Source organism: Bombina bombina, chromosome 1 (assembly GCF_027579735.1).
Source record: "Bombina bombina isolate aBomBom1 chromosome 1, aBomBom1.pri, whole genome shotgun sequence".
Classification (NCBI taxonomy): domain Eukaryota; kingdom Metazoa; phylum Chordata; class Amphibia; order Anura; family Bombinatoridae; genus Bombina; species Bombina bombina.
In genome coordinates, this window is record NC_069499.1 from 215,840,791 (window position 1) to 215,860,940 (window position 20,150).

The window sequence follows — 20,150 nt, forward strand, 5'->3', positions numbered from 1 at the left end:
GTACTGGTTTGGCTATCTGCTATATGTAGATGAGTGTCCTGGGGTAAGTAAGTCTTATTTTCTGTGACACTCCTAGCTATGGTTGGGCACTTTGTTTATAAAGTTCTAAATATATGTTTTCAAACATTTATTTGCCTTGACTCAGAATGTTCAACTTTCCTTATTTTTCAGACAGTCAGTTTCATATTTGGGATAATGCATTTTAATTTAACATTTTTTACCTTAAAATTTGACTTTTTCCCTGTGGGCTGTTAGGCTCGCGGGGGCTGAAAATGCTTCATTTTATTGCGTCATTCTTGGCGCAGACTTTTTTGGCGCAAAAATTCTATTTCCGTTTCCGGCGTCATACGTGTCGCCGGAAGTTGCGTCATTCTTTGACGTTATTTTTCCGGATGTGGCGTCATTTTTGGCGCCAAAAAGCATTTAGGCGCCAAATAATGTGGGCGTCACTTTTGTCTCCACATTATTTAAGTCTCATTTTTTATTGCTTCTGGTTGCTAGAAGCTTGTTCTTTGGCATTTTTTTCCCATTCCTGAAACTGTCATTTAAGGAATTTGATCAATTTTGCTTTTTATGTTGTTTTTTTTCTTTTACATATTGCAAGATGTTCCACGTTGCAACTGAGTCAGAAGATACTTCAGGAAAATCACTGCACAGTGCTGGAGCTACCAAGCTAAGTGTATCTGCTATAAACTTTTGGTATCTGTTTCTCCAGCTGTTATTTGTATTGCATGTCATGTCAAACTTATTAATGCAGATAAAATTTCCTTTAGTACTGTTACATTACCTGTTGCTGTTCCGTCAACATCTAATTTTCAGAGTGTTCCTGATAACATAAGAGATTTTATTTTTTAAATCCATTAAGAAGGCTATGTCTGTTATTTCTCCTTCTAGTATACATAAAAGTCTTTTAAAACTTCTCTTTTTTCAGATGAATTTTTAAATGAACATCATCATTCTGATACTGATAATGGTTCTTCTGGTTCAGAGGTTTCTGTCTCAGAGGTTGATGCTGATAAATCTTTGTATTTGTTCAAGATGGAATTTATTCGTTCTTTACTTAAAGAAGTGTTATTTGCATTAGAAATAGAGGATTCTGGTCCTCTTGATACTAAATGTAAACGTTTAAATAAGGTTTTTAAATCTCCTGTAGTTATTCCAGAAGTGTTTTATCTCCCTGATGCTATTTCTGAAGTAATTTCCAGGGAATGGAATAATTTGGGTAATTTATTTACTCCTTCTAGACGTTTAAGCAAATTATATCCTGTGCCATCTGACAGATTAGAGTTTTTTGGGACAAAAATCCCTAAGGTTATGGGGCTGTCTCTACTCCTGCTAATGTACTACTATTCCTACGGCAGATAGTACTTCATTTAAGGATCCTTTAGATAGGAAAATTGAATCCTTTCTAAGAAAAGCTTACTTATGTTCAGGTAATCTTCTTAGACCTGCTATATTTTTAGTGGATGTTGCTGCAGCTTCAACGTTTTGGTTAGAAGCTTTAGTGCAACAAGTAACAGATCATAATTTTATAGCATTATTATTATTCTATAACATGCTAATAATTTTATTGGTGATACCATCTTTTGATATCATTAGAGTTGATGTCAGGTATATGTCTCTAGCTATTTTAGCTAGAAAAGCTTTATGGATTAAACTTGGAATGCTGACATGTCTTCTAAGTCAACTTTGCTTTCCCTTTCTTTCCAGGGTAAATAATCATTTTTCGTTCCTTTCCTCACAAGGAACAAAAGCCTGATCCTTCATCCTCAGGAGCGGTATCAGTTTGGAAACTATTTCCAGTTTGGAATATATCCAAGCCTTATAGAAACCTATAGCCAGCTCCTAAGTACCTATGAAGGTGCGGCCCTTATTCCAGCTCAGCTGGTATGGGGCAGATTACGTTTTCTTCAAAGAAATTTGGATCAATTCCGTTCTTAATCTCTGGTTTCAGAAACATTGTTTCAGAAAGGTACAGAATTGGCTTCAAGTTAAGGCCTCCTGCTAAGAGATTCTTTTCTTTCCTGTGTCCCAGTTAACACAGCAAAGGCTCAGCATTTCTGAAATGTGTTTCAGATCTAGAGTTGGCTGGAGTATTTATGCCAGTTCCAGTTCTGGAACAGGGGCTGGGGTTTTATTTTATCTCTTCATTGTACCAAAGAAGGTCAATTCCTTCAGACCAGTTCCGGATCTATCATTATTGAATCGTTATGTTAGGATACCAACATTCAAGATGGTTACTGTAGGACTATCCTGCCTTTTGTTTAGCAAGGGCATTATATGTCTACAATAGATTTACAGGATGTGTATCTGCATATTCCGATTCATCCAGATCACTTTTAGTGTCTGAGATTCTCTTTTTAGACAAGCATTACCAGTTTTGTGGCTCTACCGTTTGGCCTAGCCTCAGTTCCAAGAATTTTTTTCAAAGGTTCTCGGTGCCCTTCTTTCTGTAATCAGAGAATAGGGTTTTGGTATTTCCTTATTTGGACGATATCTTGGTACTTGCTCAGTCTTCTCATTTTTGAAGAATCTCATACGAATCGACTTGTGTTGTTTCTTCAAGTTCATGGTTGGAGGATCAATTTATCATTCAGTTCATTGATTCCTCAGACAAGGGTAACCTTTTTAGGTTTCTAGATAAATTCAGTGTCTATGACTCTGTCCTTGTCAGACAAGAGAAGTTTAACATTGATATCAGCTTGTCAAAACCTTCAGTCACAATCATTCCCTTTGGTAGCCTTATGCACGGAAATGTTGGGTCTTAGGACTGCCGCATCAGATGCGATCTCCTTTGCTCGTTTTCACATGCGACCTCTTCAGCTCTGTATGCTGAACCAATGGTGCAGGGATTACTCAAAGATATCTCAATTAATATCTTTAAACCGATTTTACAACACTCTCTGACATGGTGGACAGATCACCATCGTTTAGTTCAGGGGGCTTCTTTGTTCTTCCGACCTGGACTATAATCTCAACAGATGCAAGTCTTACAGGTTGGGGAGCTGTGTGGGGGTATCTGACGGCACAAGGGGTTTGGGAATCTCAGGAGGTGAGATTTCTGATCAATATTTTGGAACTCCGTGCAATTTTCAGAGCTCTTCAGTCTTGGCCTCTTCTGAAGAGAGAGTTGTTCATTTGTTTTCAGACAGACAATGTCACAACTGTGGCATACATCAATCATCAAGGAGGGACTCACAGTCCTCTGGCTATGAAAGAAGTATCTCGAATTTTGGTTTGGGCGGAATCCAGCTCCTGTCTAATCTCTGCGGTTCATATCCCAGGTATGGACAATTGGAAAGCGGATTATCTCTGTCGCCAAACGTTGCATCCGGGCGAATGGTCTCTTCACCCAGAGGTATTTCTTCAGATTGTTCAAATGTGGGAACTTCCAGAAATAGATCTGATGGCTTCTCATCTAAACAAGAAACTTCCCAGGTATCTGTCCAGATCCCGGGATCCTCAGGCGGAGGCAGTGGATGCATTATCACTTCCTTGGAAGTATCATCCTGCCTATATCTTTCCGCCTCTAGTTCTTCTTCCAAGAGTAATCTCCAAGATTCTGAAGGAATGCTCGTTTGTTCTGCTGGTAGCTCCGGCATGGCCTCACAGGTTTTGGTATGCGGATCTTGTCCGGATGGCCTCTTGTCAACCGTGGACTCTTCCGTTAAGACCAGACCTTTTGTCTCAAGGTCCTTTTTTCCATCAGGATCTGAAATCCTTAAATTTAAAGGTATGGAGATTGAACGCTTGATTCTTGGTCAAAGAGGTTTCTCTGACTCTGTGATTAATACTATGTTACAGGCTCGTAAATCTGTATCCAGAGAGATATATTATAGAGTCTGGAAGACTTATATTTCTTGGTGTCTTTCTCATCATTTTTCTTGGCATTCTTTTAGAATACCGAGAATATTACAGTTTCTTCAGGATGGTTTAGATAAGGGTTTGTCCGCAAGTTCCTTGAAAGGTCAAATCTCTGCTCTTTCTGTTCTTTTTCACAGAAAGATTGCTATTCTTCCTGATATTCATTGTTTTGTACAAGCTTTGGTTCGTATAAAGCCTGTCATTAAGTCAATTTCTCCTCCTTGGAGTTTGAATTTGGTTCTGGGGGCTCTTCAAGCTCCTCCATTTGAACCTATGCATTCATTGGACATTAAATTACTTTCTTGGAAAGTTTTGTTCCTTTTGGCCATCTCTTCTGCCAGAAGAGTTTCTGAATTATCTGCTCTTTCTTGTGAGTCTCCTTTTCTGATTTTTCATCAGGATAAGGCGGTGTTGCGAACTTCTTTTGAATTTTTACCTAAGTTGTGAATTCCAACAACATTAGTAGAGACATTGTGGTTCCTTCATTATGTCTTAATCCTAAGAATTCTAAGGAGAAATCGTTGCATTCTTTGGATGTTATTAGAGCTTTGAAATATTATGTTGAAGCTACTAAGTCTTTCCGAAAGACTTCTAGTTTATTTGTTATCTTTTCCGGTTTTAGAAAGGCCAGAAAACGTCTGCCATTTCTTTGGCATCTTGGTTGAAATCTTTAATTCATCTTGCCTATGTTGAGTCGGGTAAGACTCCGCCTCATAGGATTACAGCTCATTCTACTAGGTCAGTTTCTACTTCCTGGGCGTTTAGGAATGAAGCTTCGGTTGATCAGATTTGCAAAGCGGCAACTTGGTCCTCTTTGCATACTTTTACCAAATTCTACCATTTTGTTGTATTTTCTTCTTCTGAAGCAGTTTTTGGTAGAAAAGTACTTCAGGCAGCGGTTTCAGTTTGAATCTTCTGCTTATGTTTTTCATTAAACTTTATTTTGGGTGTGGATTATTTTCAGCAGGAATTGGCTGTCTTTATTTTATCCCTCCCTCTCTAGTGACTCTTGTGTGGAAAGATCCACATCTTGGGTAGTCATTATCCCATACGTCACTAGCTCATGGACTCTTGCTAATTACATGAAAGAAAACATAATTTATGTAAGAACTTACCTGATAAATTCATTTCTTTCATATTAGCAAGAGTCCATGAGGCCCGCCCTTTTTTTGTGGTGGTTATGATTTTTTTGTATAAAGCACAATTATTCCAATTCCTTATTTTATATGCTTTCGCACTTTTTTCTTATCACCCCACTTCTTGGCTATTCGTTAAACTGAATTGTGGGTGTGGTGAGGGGTGTATTTATAGGCATTTTAAGGTTTGGGAAACTTTGCCCCTCCTGGTAGGAATGTATATCCCATACGTCACTAGCTCATGGACTCTTGCTAATATGAAAGAAATGAATTTATCAGGTAAGTTCTTACATAAATTATGTTATAACTGTCCTCAGCAGTGGAGATAAGACATCAGGCTTCTTAACCTAAGAAAACCCTAGAACTTGGCAGAGCCAATTACTTCATGAACACTAAAATATTACAATATTTACACAACTAATATAAAGCTGCATTTGCATATTATTCTAAGGCCTTTACTTTCAGTAAATAACATGTTTTTTATAGCAATTATGAAGATTTAAAGTTTCTTTAAAATCATAATGTTCTGTGCCGTTCCTGAGCAAGACACGGCGGGTGATTGGCAGAAACATATGTATTCAGCTGCTTATTAGCTCATTCTCCATGTCTTCATTCAGAGCAGTAATGCAGTATACCTAGGATCTTAAAGGGACAGTAAAATCATAATTGGACATTCATGGTTTAGATAGAGCATACAATTTTAAACAACTTTCCAATTTACTTCTATTTAAATTTGCTTCCTTCTCTTGTTATCCTTTACTGAAAGTTTTATCTAGGAAAGCTCAGAGACAGCAAAGAACCTAGGTTCTAGCTGCTTATAGGTGGCTGTGTATATATATATATATATATATATATATATATATATATATATATATATATATATACACACAGATTGTCATTGGCTCACCCATGTGTTCAGTTGGAAACTAGTAGTGCATTGCTGCCCCATCAACAAATGAAAGAGAATGAAGGAAATTTGATAACCGGAAAGTTGTTTAAGATTGTATGGGGTTTCAAATTCCTTTTAACTTTAATTCTGTACTTTACCCCTTTGTATGGACTATACAAATAATGAACCACAAATTGTTTAATAATAAAATGCTTTATCGAATTACAGCATTCTATCATAATACTACAATGTCCCTATTACATGGGGTAATAAAAGTTACACACTTGCACTATTGTTTCAGTCAAATATAACAGGATGCAGAGAATCAAATACTGAGTACAAGGTTATTTGTTATCTAGGACTATATTTAATCAGAGCCTGTATTTTACACACTAATAAGTAGAAAAGACAGCCTTGTGACGCACTCACACTCTGCTCATTTTCCTGGCTGTAAATCCCCCATCTGTTCTCATTAGAAGATAATCCGGGTCCCACTCCCAGATCAGTGCTTCTGACTTCTCTCTGCAGCTTCACAATGTCTTTTTTGTATGTTCGCAGCTTACTCATCATTTGATTTCGAAAAGATGTCGGAGCATATTTCAGTTCTTCTTCCATTTCTACCAGCTAAAAATGAAACAGAATTTATAAAAAAAAAATAAGTTTACAGGAATATTTTATCCCTTCAAACCTCTTTCACTAATGTGTTGTGTTAAGCAGTGTGTGTAATTGGATTTGATGGAAGAGAGAAAAACAAAATAAAATCTTTGAGCTAAACAATTCTCAGCACAATGTAATCTGTGAGGGTGAAAGATCCTTTCTACAGATTTTTTTAGAGTTATCACGCAACCTAAAACAATTTCCGTTTTAAAGTAAATCATGGATGAACAATATGATTTAAATTTTATCCTCTTGTTTTAAAATGAATATTCAAGCTCTATTAAAATGGTTTTGTTTCCATGTTGGTGCAGGAGTCTCTCTGTACACTACACTGTTTTGAATAGAAATACTTTATACTTTCCAATGTTCTGCACGTAAAAAAAATGTCCTTTGTATTTTTAAATATATATTTCTATATACATCTATACCATTATATATTAAGTGTATATATATTAAGTGTATATATATATATATATGTATATATATGAAACAATAGAGTGTAGAGAAGCGCACAAGAAAGGCACCCCTAGTGAAGCCTGTTTGTACTACAGTTAGATACTACTTCTATCATCCAGCATAAAACCCTGAGCGCAGACATTCCTCTCTTATATATATATATATATATATATATATATATATATATACACACACACACAGCGCTGCGGAATCTGTTGGCGCTCTACAAATAACCAATAAAATAAATATATAATATGACATTTAGGGGATCAAACTGTCCCCTTCATCAGATGACGGTTTGATCCCCGAAACGTCACAATAAACCACGTTTGTCATTTAGAAGTCCAGTGAGTGTGGATCTACTTCTCTACTATGGATACTCCTGTTCCTGACAGCCTGGCTTTTTCTGAGGAAGTGAGAGTGCTTATCCCACAACTATTTTCTATCTCTACATATGTAGAAATAAATATTTAAAAATAAAAAGAATATTATCTTCTATGGGAAAAACATATTTTATTTTTTTTTTCTGTTGTTTTTTTTAACAGTGCGTCCTATAGGCGTCTATGGGGACAAGACGTTAACGCGGTCATGAAGTCCTGAAGTTAGCGTGCCTGATCTTTCTCTTGCACGTTAACTTTTTACTTTCATTTTCTAATACAAGCACTAAGATTCCACGTTAAAATTTTACTTTGAGTGAAGTTAGCACGCAAGTGAAACAAATATTTAGTGTGCTACTAGTAAGTTAGGGTAAGTAATGAAAAAATGCATTATATATTAGAATGTTTCTTTAAATAAGGCTGTTACATCTGTGAGGGTATTTCAAATTTATTACAAAAAATTAGATGAAAGGGATATGAAACCTAATGTGATTTCAAACAATTTTCTAATTTACTTCTATTATCAATTTTCTTGGTATCTTTTGTGGAAAAGCAGGGACATATGCTTAGGAGCCAGCCCTTTTGTGGAGCACTATATGGTAGCAGTTTTGCAAGAATGTTATACATTTGCAAGAACACTAGATGGCAGCACCTGTCATGTAGTGCCACAGATGCATACCTGGGTATCTCTTCAGCACAGAATAATATGGGAACAAAGCAAATTTGATACCAGAAGTAAATTGGAAACGGTTTTAAAATGGTATCTTCTGTCTGAATCACAAAAGAACAATTTTGTATTTCTTATCCCTTTAATTCAGTGCACCTTGTAACTGAAGCAGCACCTACAATAAAAAATACCTTGCACTAATAAATGTAAACAATTTTGAAAAAAATAAAACATTGCATAATGGGAGTTTACCATTTCATTCGCTTCCTGCTGCTTCTCATCAAATTCTCTGATAAGTTTTTTCTTTTCTTCTGCAAAACAATAATAAAAATATGTTATTTTTCATATCAAAAGGAGATATAAAATACATACATGATATTTATTTTATTTATACAGGCTGCAGTATTTTCATTTACCTGTGAATGGAACCTGAGTTTGCAAATGTTTAAAAGGAACAGTATATAAAGATTTGTATTCCCACCTGCAATACTGGTTATATAAATGCTATGTAAACAAGAAGGTGTATAAGAAATCACACTCCCGGTGGTGGAGTTGGAGAGATGTTCTCTCAAATTATTGAACTTTGTGTACACAGAAGAGAGTGAAGGGAGAGAAATAAAGAGATAGAGGCGAGAGAAAGGTGAGAGAGAAAGGAAAGAGCAATTTCTAATTCTCAGACCTTGGAATGCACCCTGCTGACTTCCCAAGGCTACCTCTGCAATATTAGTCTCTAATTGGCATTATCAAATAACTGCAAATTCGCTTTATACTAACTTTATGACTGGGATAGCATTGTTGTCTGCAGACTAAAGCCCAGACTGGCTCCTCCAAATAATGCAAATGGTGGGTGGAATTTGGCTAATGAAAACTAACTGCAGTAAAAAAAAAGGATGTTAATTTGTTTTAAAAAACAGAATTTATGTTTACCTGATAAATTACTTTCTCCAACGGTGTGTCCGGTCCACGGCGTCATCCTTACTTGTGGGATATTCTCTTCCCCAACAGGAAATGGCAAAGAGCCCAGCAAAGCTGGTCACATGATCCCTCCTAGGCTCCGCCTTCCCCAGTCATTCGACCGACGTAAAGGAGGAATATTTGCATAGGAGAAATCATATGATACCGTGGTGACTGTAGTTAGAGAAAATAAATCATCAGACCTGATTAAAAAACCAGGGCGGGCCGTTGGAGAAAGTAATTTATCAGGTAAACATAAATTCTGTTTTCTCCAACATAGGTGTGTCCGGTCCACGGCGTCATCCTTACTTGTGGGAACCAATACCAAAGCTTTAGGACACGGATGATGGGAGGGAGCAAATCAGGTCACCTAGATGGAAGGCACCACGGCTTGCAAAATCTTTCTCCCAAAAATAGCCTCAGAAGAAGCAAAAGTATCAAATTTGTAAAATTTGGTAAAAGTGTGCAGTGAAGACCAAGTCGCTGCCTTACATATCTGATCAACAGAAGCCTCGTTCTTGAAGGCCCATGTGGAAGCCACGGCCCTAGTGGAAAGAGCTGTGATTCTTTCAGGAGGCTGCCGTCCGGCAGTCTCATAAGCCAATCTGATGATGCTTTTAAGCCAAAAAGAGAAAGAGGTAGAAGTTGCTTTTTGACCTCTCCTTTTACCAGAATAAACAACAAACAAGGAAGATGTTTGTCTGAAATCCTTTGTAGCCTCTAAATAGAATTTTAGAGCACGAACTACATCCAAATTGTGCAACAAACGTTCCTTCTTTGAAACTGGGTTCGGACACAAAGAAGGCACGACTATCTCCTGGTTAATATTTTTGTTAGAAACAACTTTCGGAAGAAAACCAGGTTTAGTACGCAAAACCACCTTATCTGCATGGAACACCAGATAAGGAGGAGAACACTGCAGAGCAGATAACTCTGAAACTCTTCTAGCAGAAGAAATTGCAACCAAAAACAAAACTTTCCAAGATAATAACTTGATATCAACGGAATGTAGGGGTTCAAACGGAACCCCCTGAAGAACTGAAAGAACTAAATTTAGACTCCAAGGAGGAGTCAAAGGTTTGTAAACAGGCTTGATTCTAACCAGAGCCTGAACAAAAGCTTGAACATCTGGCACAGCCGCCAGCTTTTTGTGAAGTAAAACAGATAAAGCAGAAATCTGTCCCTTCAAAGAACTTGCAGATAATCCTTTCTCCAAACCTTCTTGAAGAAAGGATAGAATCTTAGGAATTTTTATCTTGTTCCATGGGAATCCTTTAGATTCACACCAACAGATATATTTTTTCCATATTTTATGGTAGATTTTTCTAGTTACAGGCTTTCTGGCCTGAACAAGAGTATCAATGACAGAATCTGAGAACCCTCGCTTTGATAAAATCAAGCGTTCAATCTCCAAGCAGTCAGTTGGAGTGAGGCCAGATTCGGATGTTCGAACGGACCTTGAACAAGAAGGTCCTGTCTCAAAGGTAGCTTCCAAGGTGGAGCCGATGACATATTCACCAGATCTGCATACCAAGTCCTGCGTGGCCACGCAGGAGCTATCAAGATCACCGATACCCTCTCCTGTTTGATCCTGGCTACCAGCCTGGGAATGAGAGGAAACGGTGGGAACACATAAGCTAGGTTGAAGCTCCAAGGTGCTACTAGTGCATCCACTAGAGTCGCCTTGGGATCCCTGGATCTGGACCCGTAGCAAGGAACCTTGAAGTTCTGACGAGACGCCATCAGATCCATGTCTGGAATGCCCCACAATTGAATTATTTGGGCAAAGATTTCCGGATGGAGTTCCCACTCCCCCGGATGAAATGTCTGACGACTCAGAAAATCCGCTTCCCAATTTTCCACTCCTGGGATGTGGATTGCAGACAAGTGGCAGGAGTGAGTCTCCGCCCATTGAATTATTTTGGTCACTTCTTCCATCGCCAGGGAACTCCTTGTCCCCCCCTGATGGTTGATATACGCAACAGTCGTCATGTTGTCTGATTGAAACCGTATGAATTTGGCCTTTGCTAGCTGAGGCCAAGCCTTGAGAGCATTGAATATCGCTCTCAGTTCCAGAATATTTAATCGGGAGAAGAGATTCTTCCCGAGACCAAAGACCCTGAGCTTTCAGGGGTTCCCAGACCGCGCCCCAGCCTACCAGACTGGCGTCGGTCGTGACAATGACCCACTCTGGTCTGCGGAAGCTCATCCCTTGTGACAGGTTGTCCAGGGTCAGCCACCAACGGAGTGAATCTCTGGTCCTCTGATCTACTTGTATCGTCGGAGACAAGTCTGTATAATCCCCATTCCACTGACTGAGCATGCACAGTTGTAATGGTCTTAGATGAATTCGCGCAAAAGGAACTATGTCCATTGCCGCGACCATCAAACCTATTACTTCCATGCACTGCGCTATGGAAGGAAGAAGAACAGAATGAAGTACTTGACAAGAGCTTAGAAGTTTTGATTTTCTGGCCTCTGTCAGAAAAATCCTCATTTCTAAGGAGTCTATTATTGTTCCCAAGAAGGGAACTCTTGTTGACGGAGATAGAGAACTTTTTTCTACGTTCACTTTCCACCCGTGAGATCTGAGAAAGGCCAGGACAATGTCCGTATGAGCCTTTGCTTGTGGTAGAGACGACGCTTGAATCAGTATGTCGTCCAAGTAAGGTACTACTGCAATGCCCCTTGGTCTTAGCACCGCTAGAAGGGACCCTAGTACCTTTGTGAAAATTCTTGGAGCAGTGGCTAATCCGAATGGAAGTGCCACAAACTGGTAATGCTTGTCCAGAAAGGCGAACCTTAGGAACCGATGATGTTCCTTGTGGATAGGAATATGTAGATACGCATCCTTTAAATCCACCGTGGTCATGAATTGACCTTCCTGGATGGTAGGAAGAATTGTCCGAATGGTTTCCATTTTGAACGATGGAACCTTGAGAAATTTGTTTAGGATCTTGAGATCTAAGATTGGTCTGAATGTTCCCTCTTTTTTGGGAACTATGAACAGATTGGAGTAGAATCCCATCCCTTGTTCTCCTAATGGAACCGGATGAATCACTCCCATTTTTAACAGGTCTTCTACACAATGTAAGAATGCCTGTCTTTTTATGTGGTCTGAAGACAATTGAGACCTGTGGAACCTCCCCCTTGGGGGTAGCTCCTTGAATTCCAGAAGATAACCTTGGGAGACTATTTCTAGCGCCCAAGGATCCATAACATCTCTTGCCCAAGCCTGAGCGAAGAGAGAAAGTCTGCCCCCCACCAGATCCGGTCCCGGATCGGGGGCCAACATCTCATGCTGTCTTGGTAGCAGTGGCAGGTTTCTTATCCTGCTTACCTTTGTTCCAGCCTTGCATTGGCCTCCAGGCTGGCTTGGTTTGAGAAGTATTACCCTCTTGCTTAGAGGATGTAGAACTTGAGGCTGGTCCGTTTCTGCGAAAGGGACGAAAATTTGGTTTATTTTTAGCCTTAAAAGACCTATCCTGAGGAAGGGCGTGGCCCTTACCCCCAGTGATATCTGAAATAATCTCTTTCAAGTCAGGGCCAAACAGCGTTTTCCCCTTGAAAGGTATGTTAAGCAATTTGTTCTTGGAAGACGCATCCGCTGACCAAGATTTTAGCCAAAGCGCTCTGCGCGCCACAATAGCAAACCCTGAATTTTTCGCCGCTAATCTAGCTAATTGCAAAGTGGCGTCTAAAGTAAAAGAGTTAGCCAATTTAAGAGCGTGAACTCTGTCCATAATCTCCTCATAAGAAGAATCTTTATTGAGCGACTTTTCTAGTTCATCGAACCAGAAACACGCTGCTGTAGTGACAGGAACAATGCATGAAATTGGTTGTAGAAGGTAACCTTGCTGAACAAAAATCTTTTTAAGCAAACCCTCTAATTTTTTATCCATAGGATCTTTGAAAGCACAACTATCTTCTATAGGGATAGTAGTGCGTTTGTTTAGAGTAGAAACCGCCCCCTCGACCTTGGGGACTGTCTGCCATAAGTCCTTTCTGGGGTCGACCATAGGAAACAATTTCTTAAATATAGGGGGAGGGACAAAAGGAATGCCGGGCCTTTCCCATTCTTTGTTTACAATGTCCGCCACCCGCTTGGGTATAGGAAAAGCTTCGGGGGGCCCCGGGACCACTAGGAACTTGTCCATCTTACATAATTTCTCTGGAATGACCAAATTGTCACAATCATCCAGAGTAGACAACACCTCCTTAAGCAGAGCGCGGAGATGTTCCAATTTAAATTTGAATGTAATCACATCAGGTTCAGCTTGTTGAGAAATTTTCCCTGAATCTGAAATTTCTCCCTCAGACAAAACCTCCCTGGCCCCCTCAGACTGGTGTAGGGGCATGTCAGAACCATTATCATCAGCGTCCTCATGCTCCTCAGTATTTTCTAAAACAGAGCAGTCGCGCTTTCGCTGATAAGTGGGCATTTTGGCTAAAATGTTTTTGATAGAATTATCCATTACAGCCGTTAATTGTTGCATAGTAAGGAGTATTGGCGCACTAGATGTACTAGGGGCCTCCTGAGTGGGCAAGACTGGTGTAGACGAAGGAGGGGATGATGCAGTACCATGCTTACTCCCCTCACTTGAGGAATCATCTTGGGCATCATTTTCTCTAAATTGTTTGTCACATACATCACATCTATTTAAATGAGAAGGAACCTTGGCTTCCTCACATACAGAACATAGTCTATCTGATAGTTCAGACATGTTAAACAGGCATAAACTTGATAACAAAGTACAAAAAACGTTTTAAAATAAAACCGTTACTGTCACTTTAAATTTTAAACTGAACACACTTTATTACTGAATATGTGAAAAAGTATGAAGGAATTGTTCAAAATTCACCAAAATTTCACCACAGTGTCTTAAAGCCTTTGCACACCAAATTTGAAAGCTTTAACTCTTAAAATAACGGAACCGGAGCCGTTTTTATATTTAACCCCTATACAGTCCCTGGTATCTGCTTTGCTGAGACCCAACCAAGCCCAGAGGGGAATACGATACCAAATGACGCCTTCAGAAAGCTTTTTCTATGTATCTGAGCTCCTCACACATGCATCTGCATGCCTTGCTTCCCAAAAACAACTGCGCATTAGTGGCGCGAAAATGAGGCTCTGCCTATGATTAGAGAAGGCCCCCAGTGAAAAAGGTGTCCAATACAGTGCCTGCCGTTTCTTTAACATAATTCCCAAGAATAAAATAACTCCTCAAAGCTATAAACTATTAAAAATGCTTATAAATCAATCGTTTTAGCCCAGAAAAATGTCTACCAGTCTTTAAAGCCCTTGTGAAGCCCTTTATTCTTATTTAATAAAAATGGCTTACCGGATCCCATAGGGAAAATGACAGCTTCCAGCATTACCAAGTCTTGTTAGAAATGTGTCATACCTCAAGCAGCAAAAGTCTGCTCACTGTTTCCCCCAACTGAAGTTAATTCCTCTCAACAGTCCTGTGTGGAAACAGCCATCGATTTTAGTAACGGTTGCTAAAATCATTTTCCTCTTACAAACAGAAATCTTCATCTCTTTTCTGTTTCAGAGTAAATAGTACATACCAGCACTATTTTAAAATAACAAACTCTTGATTGAAGAATAAAAACTACATTTAAACACCAAAAAAACTCTAAGCCATCTCCGTGGAGATGTTGCCTGTGCAACGGCAAAGAGAATGACTGGGGAAGGCGGAGCCTAGGAGGGATCATGTGACCAGCTTTGCTGGGCTCTTTGCCATTTCCTGTTGGGGAAGAGAATATCCCACAAGTAAGGATGACGCCGTGGACCGGACACACCTATGTTGGAGAAAAGAGTTAAAGGACCAATAGGAGATTTGCATAATCACCATATATACGATAAAAAGACAATACAATAGCACTTAGTCTGAACTTCAAATGAGTAGATTTGTTTTCTGAAAAAAATTCAAAGTTATGTCAATTTCCAATCCCCCTGTATCATGTGACAGTCATCAGCCAATCACAAATGCATATACCTCTATACTGTGAATTCTTGCACATGCTGAGTAGAAGTTGTGCACATTTTGTTAATGGAAGTCATTTGGAAAGTTGTTTAAAATTGCATGCTCTATCTGAATCATGAAAGTTTAAATTTTGACTTAAGAGTCCCTTTAAGACTTGTATGTACAAGAAACGCAAAGAGATTTGCAAAACGAAAGAAAAGACTAACCAGTCTCTAAAAAGATTATGTTCGATCCCCAGATTTAAACATATTTGAGAAAAAGTTAGTAGTATAAAAAGTGTCTCATAAAAAAAGACCAATTGTACTAAATAACTTTATTTGAGACAACAAAATAGTCCGACTGGACTAGTACACACGCACACACACACACTTAAAACTAGCTTGAACTTAGTATGTAATTAACACTGTGATTGCATTATAAATATACATAAGTCAGAGAAAATATTCTGATATTTTTACCATTACTCTGCTTGTGTAGCAGATGTCAGATATAATCAAGTGAAACAAAAATAACAGAGATGTATCACCTAATGAAATTCTATTGCTAATGGCCCCCACATGCAGTGTACGGCTCAATGTTGCATAAGTCAGTGTTATAATTGACACTATGTATAATGTTATGTCTCACCGCTGCATACATGAGTCTTCTTATGAGAATTAACGTGGCATTAAATGTAACCGCTAATCTTACATATATATTTCTAAGTCGAAGCGCTTAGCTTATATTTATATATAATCTTTCCGTAGTTGTCAGAAGTTTAGTTAGTAAACGATTAGTGTAACACTCTAAGGATGGCAAGATTTATTTTATATGAACCACATATGTGGTGTTGCTCAGAGTGAAAGTACAAGTATCAGGTAGCTCATAACCCTGCTTAATATTACAGCGTTATCTTCTAGTAACACTAAGAAATATAAGTGAGTACATAAGTGGTAAGCGTAAAGCGGAATTAATTCAAAAGATAATGCTAAACTCCAAAAAGCCTCTTCTATAGCGGAGGCTGTTGTTAACATTAAACTGACTGTCTGGATTGCAACGTTAAGCTAATCACAGTCCCCGCTATAGAAGAGACTTTGTTTAGCTTAACGTTGCAATCCAGACAGTCAGTTTAATGTTAACAACAGCCTCCGCTATAGAAGAGGCTTTTTGGAGTTTAGCATTATCTTTTGAATTAATTCCGCTTTACGCTTACCACTTATGTACTCACTTATATTTCTTAGTGTTATTACTAGAAGTAAACACTAATATTTAATTAACGCTGTAATATTAAGCAGGGTTATGAGCTACCTGATACTTGTAGTTTCACTCTGAGCAACACCACATATGTGGTTCATATAAAATAAATGTTACCATCTTTAGAGTGTTAGACAAATTGTTTACTAACTAAACTTCTGACAACTACGGAAAGATTATATATAAATATAAGCTAAGCTCTTTGACTTGGGTTACTCTGACAAACCTTACGTAACCAAGCAAGTAACCAACCATGATGATCATGCAATTAACATCAAGGTGGGTGGGTTTGGTCAGGAGTTGCAGACTCTCAATATAACCAAAAATAAATAAAAGGTAATTCCACAAACAGTCTTTATATAAATGTTATTTTAAACTTGTTTGTTTGATTAGATAACTAATTTGTATTTTGTCTTTAACACAGCAAAGTGTAAAATAATGCATTTAGGGAAAATCCAAATATTAATTACAGACTCAATGACACTTTACTGACTGTTACAGATGAGGAACAGGACTTGGGAATTATTATTTCAGATGATTTAAAACTTAGTAAACAATGTAGTAATGCAGCGAGTAAGGCAAGCAGAATGCTTGGATGTATTGGTAGAGGTATTTGCTGCAGAAATAGTAAGGTTCTTATGCCACTTTATATATCATTAGTTAGGCCTCATCTTGGAGTATTGTGTGCAGTTCTGGAGGCCATATCTTCAGAAGGATATTAACAAACATGAATCTGTGCAAAGGAGGGCTACCAAAATGGTACATGGTCTAAAAAATAAAACTTACCAGGATAGGCTCAATGACCTAAATATGTATAGCTTAGAGGAGAGAAGGGAAAGAGGTGATATGATAGCAACTTTCAAGTACATTAAAGGGTTTAGTAAAACTGAGGCTGTGGGTATTTTACATAAAATGGAAAATTCAAGAACGGGTCATGAGCTCAAGCTAAAGGGTAGTAGATTCAGGAGTAATTTGAGGAAGCACTTCTTTACAGAAAGAGTGATTGATTTATGGAATAAACTTCCTCAAGAGGTAGTAGCAACAAACACTGTGGGGGACTTTAAAAATGCATGGGACAAGCATAAGGCTATCCTACAAACTAGATAAGTTTATACTGTTAGGTAAGGTCGGGCAGACTTGCTGGGCCTATGGCTCTTATCTGTCGTCAATATCTATGTTTCAATGTTTGTACTTGTGGAACTAGACCAGGGGCGTCCAACGTGCAGCCCATTTGACAGCAAAGTGTCGCTCTCCTGACTTATAGAAACATAGAATATGTCAGAAGATAGGAATCATTCGCCTATCTAGTCTGCCCAATTTTCTGAATCCTTATCTTATATCTAGCATAACCTTATGCCTATCCCATGCATGTTTAAACCACTTCACTGTCTCTACCACGTCTGCTGGATGGCTATTCCAACATGTATCCACTACCCTCTCCTTCACTAACGTCTGTACTTTGGAAAATGTCTGCCACAGCCTTGGTCCGTGCCTATTCCTGCTTATGCAACATTGAGCCGTACACTGGATGTGGAATTTCATTAGGTGATACATCTCACAGTGTTATTTTTGTTTCACTTGATTATATCTGACATCTGCAAAACAAGCAGAGTAAGAGCAGGAATATCTATTATTGCTAAGCAAAGTATACGCTTCATAGCCATAACTCTTAAATTTACCAATCTGTTATTTAAACCATAGGCAACACCTTATGAGAGTATTGCTTAATATTGCCATCTAATGGTAAAAATATAAGAATATTTTCTCTGACTTATGTATATTTATAACCCAATCACAGTGTTAATTACATACTGAGTTCAAGCTAGTTTTAAGTGTGTGTGTGCGTCTGTGTATACTAGTCCAGTCGGACTATTTTGTTGTTTCAAATAAAGTTATTTAGTACAAGTGGTCTTTTTTTATGAGACAATTTTTATAATACTAAATTTTTCTCACATATGTTTAAATCTGGGGATCAAACATAATCTTTTTAGAGACTGGCAGTCTTTTCTTTCGTTTTGCAAATGTCTTTGCATTTCTTGTACATACATGTGTATATTACTGCCTTGACTCTAGAATTCAAGGGCTAGCTAATATAAGCAATAATTGATAAGCCCCTAAAATCTAATTCAAAGACCCAGTACACTTTCCCTTGCTACCCTTTCTTTAACTATCCCTTTAAGACTTGACTGATATGTTATTTTATAGGAACACAACATAAGATTATTGAAATCAAGGGGGGGGGCGGAGCCAGCGCTTAATGTAGACGGCTGCACCTTGAGTGAGCTCCAGCTCCTAAACCATGTCAACTACCAATTACGGCTGAAATCATCTCCAGCCCGCTACACAATGGTTCAACAGAAGGCAGACCTGCGATGTGCACCTTTTAAAAAGCCAATGCTCCTCTTACCCTGCATTCTAGACAGACAGACAGACGAACATAGGCCGCAATCAAGCAGTAAGCACCATTCTATTTCCGAGCTGAAAGACCCCAGGAGACAACGCACAAGTTGATGGCACATGAAAGCCGCTAGCGACAAGCACATACCCTAATGTCCTGGATCGCATAATTACCGGCACATGCCCGCATCAACAGGGATCAGATGAGGAGCCTGAGCACTTCGGAAGGTACGGAGGGGCTCGAAAAGGCACAACGCAGAATACACTAAGGACGCCCACAGCTACCACGCCAATTGGCGATGAGGGGAAAACTGAAAGTATAGGAGAAATTATTTAACATATGTGGTTCCACAAATGAGACCTACCTTATAATCGTCACATTGGGTATTACACACTGCAAATACCATATCAAAGCATAGCACTGTTTTCAAACCAAGAGCATTTAGCAAGAAAACATAAAATCATGCTTACCTGATCATTTCTTTTTCTTCTGATGGAAAAAGTCCACAGCTGCATTAATTACTTTTGGGAAATAAGAACCTGGTCACCAGGAGGAGGCAAAGAAAACCCAGCCAAAGTTTTAAATACTCCTCCCACTCCCCTCATCCCCCAGTCATTTTGCCGAGGAACAAGGAACAGTAAAAGAAATATCAGGGTGAAAGGTGCCAGAAGAATAAAAAGGATGCCCCACATAAAATTACAGGTGGGGAGCTGTGGACTCTTTCCATCAGAAGAAAAGGAAATTATCAGGTAAGCATAATTTATGTTTTTCTTCTTAAATGGAAAGAGCCCACAGCTGCATTCATTACTTTTAGGAAAACAATATCCAAGCTATAGAGCACACTGAATGCCAAGACGGGAGGGTACAATAGGCGGCCCATACTGAGGGCACCAGGCCTGAACCTCTAACAAATAAAAAAAAAAAAAAAACGCTTCTTCCGAAGCCAATACATTTTTTTTTAAGGAAAAGTCCCAAGGACACTCGCAGCTAGTCCAGAAGCCAAACTAGAGACTGCAAAACGGATTTGACTGAGCCAACAGTCCTCCAGGAGACACCGTCGCCCAACAGACGGTCCCCCACCACTCACTCTTCACTAATGAAGGGGACACCAGCCGAAACCCCCAAGGGGAAAAGGCAAAGGAGAACTGAGGAAACCGAAAGGTCTCCTAATACAAAAAAGAACACCTCCAAGAGTGAGCCCAGCTCACAGGAGACCCAAACGGGTACAAACAGGAAAAGGAGGCCATGCCTAAACCAAGCGAAACCCGGGATAAGACCGGGCACAGAGACAGAACAGACTTCTCTCCAACATCCTGCAAGCACTGAATGCAACTGAAGAGGCAAAGTCCTCCCAGCGTCTGAACATAGAATACCAAAGTATTCAACCAAAAAAAACGTGTAATAGACCCAGGCGAAAAACCCCAGGTTGGAGAACACAGAGTCATATCAGGACGACACAGAGAGCACTTGCGAGGACGAAGAAGCAGTCAAGCAAGGAACAGACCGCAAAAGCCACCCCCAGACTGATG

The 20,150-nt window shown here is 39.0% G+C and overlaps 1 protein-coding gene across 1 annotated transcript in view; it reads right to left on the minus strand.

Annotated features, from left to right (window-relative positions):
• VTI1B (vesicle transport through interaction with t-SNAREs 1B) overlaps nucleotides 1-20,150 on the minus strand; it is an 81,104-nt gene that overhangs the window by 31,134 nt on the left and 29,820 nt on the right. The window contains exons 2-3 of the mRNA XM_053697841.1: nucleotides 8,299-8,357; nucleotides 6,319-6,513 (exon numbers count right to left, since the gene is read on the minus strand). Coding sequence (XP_053553816.1) covers nucleotides 6,319-6,513; nucleotides 8,299-8,357 — 254 coding nt within the window. The remainder of the gene's footprint in view (nucleotides 1-6,318; nucleotides 6,514-8,298; nucleotides 8,358-20,150) is intronic.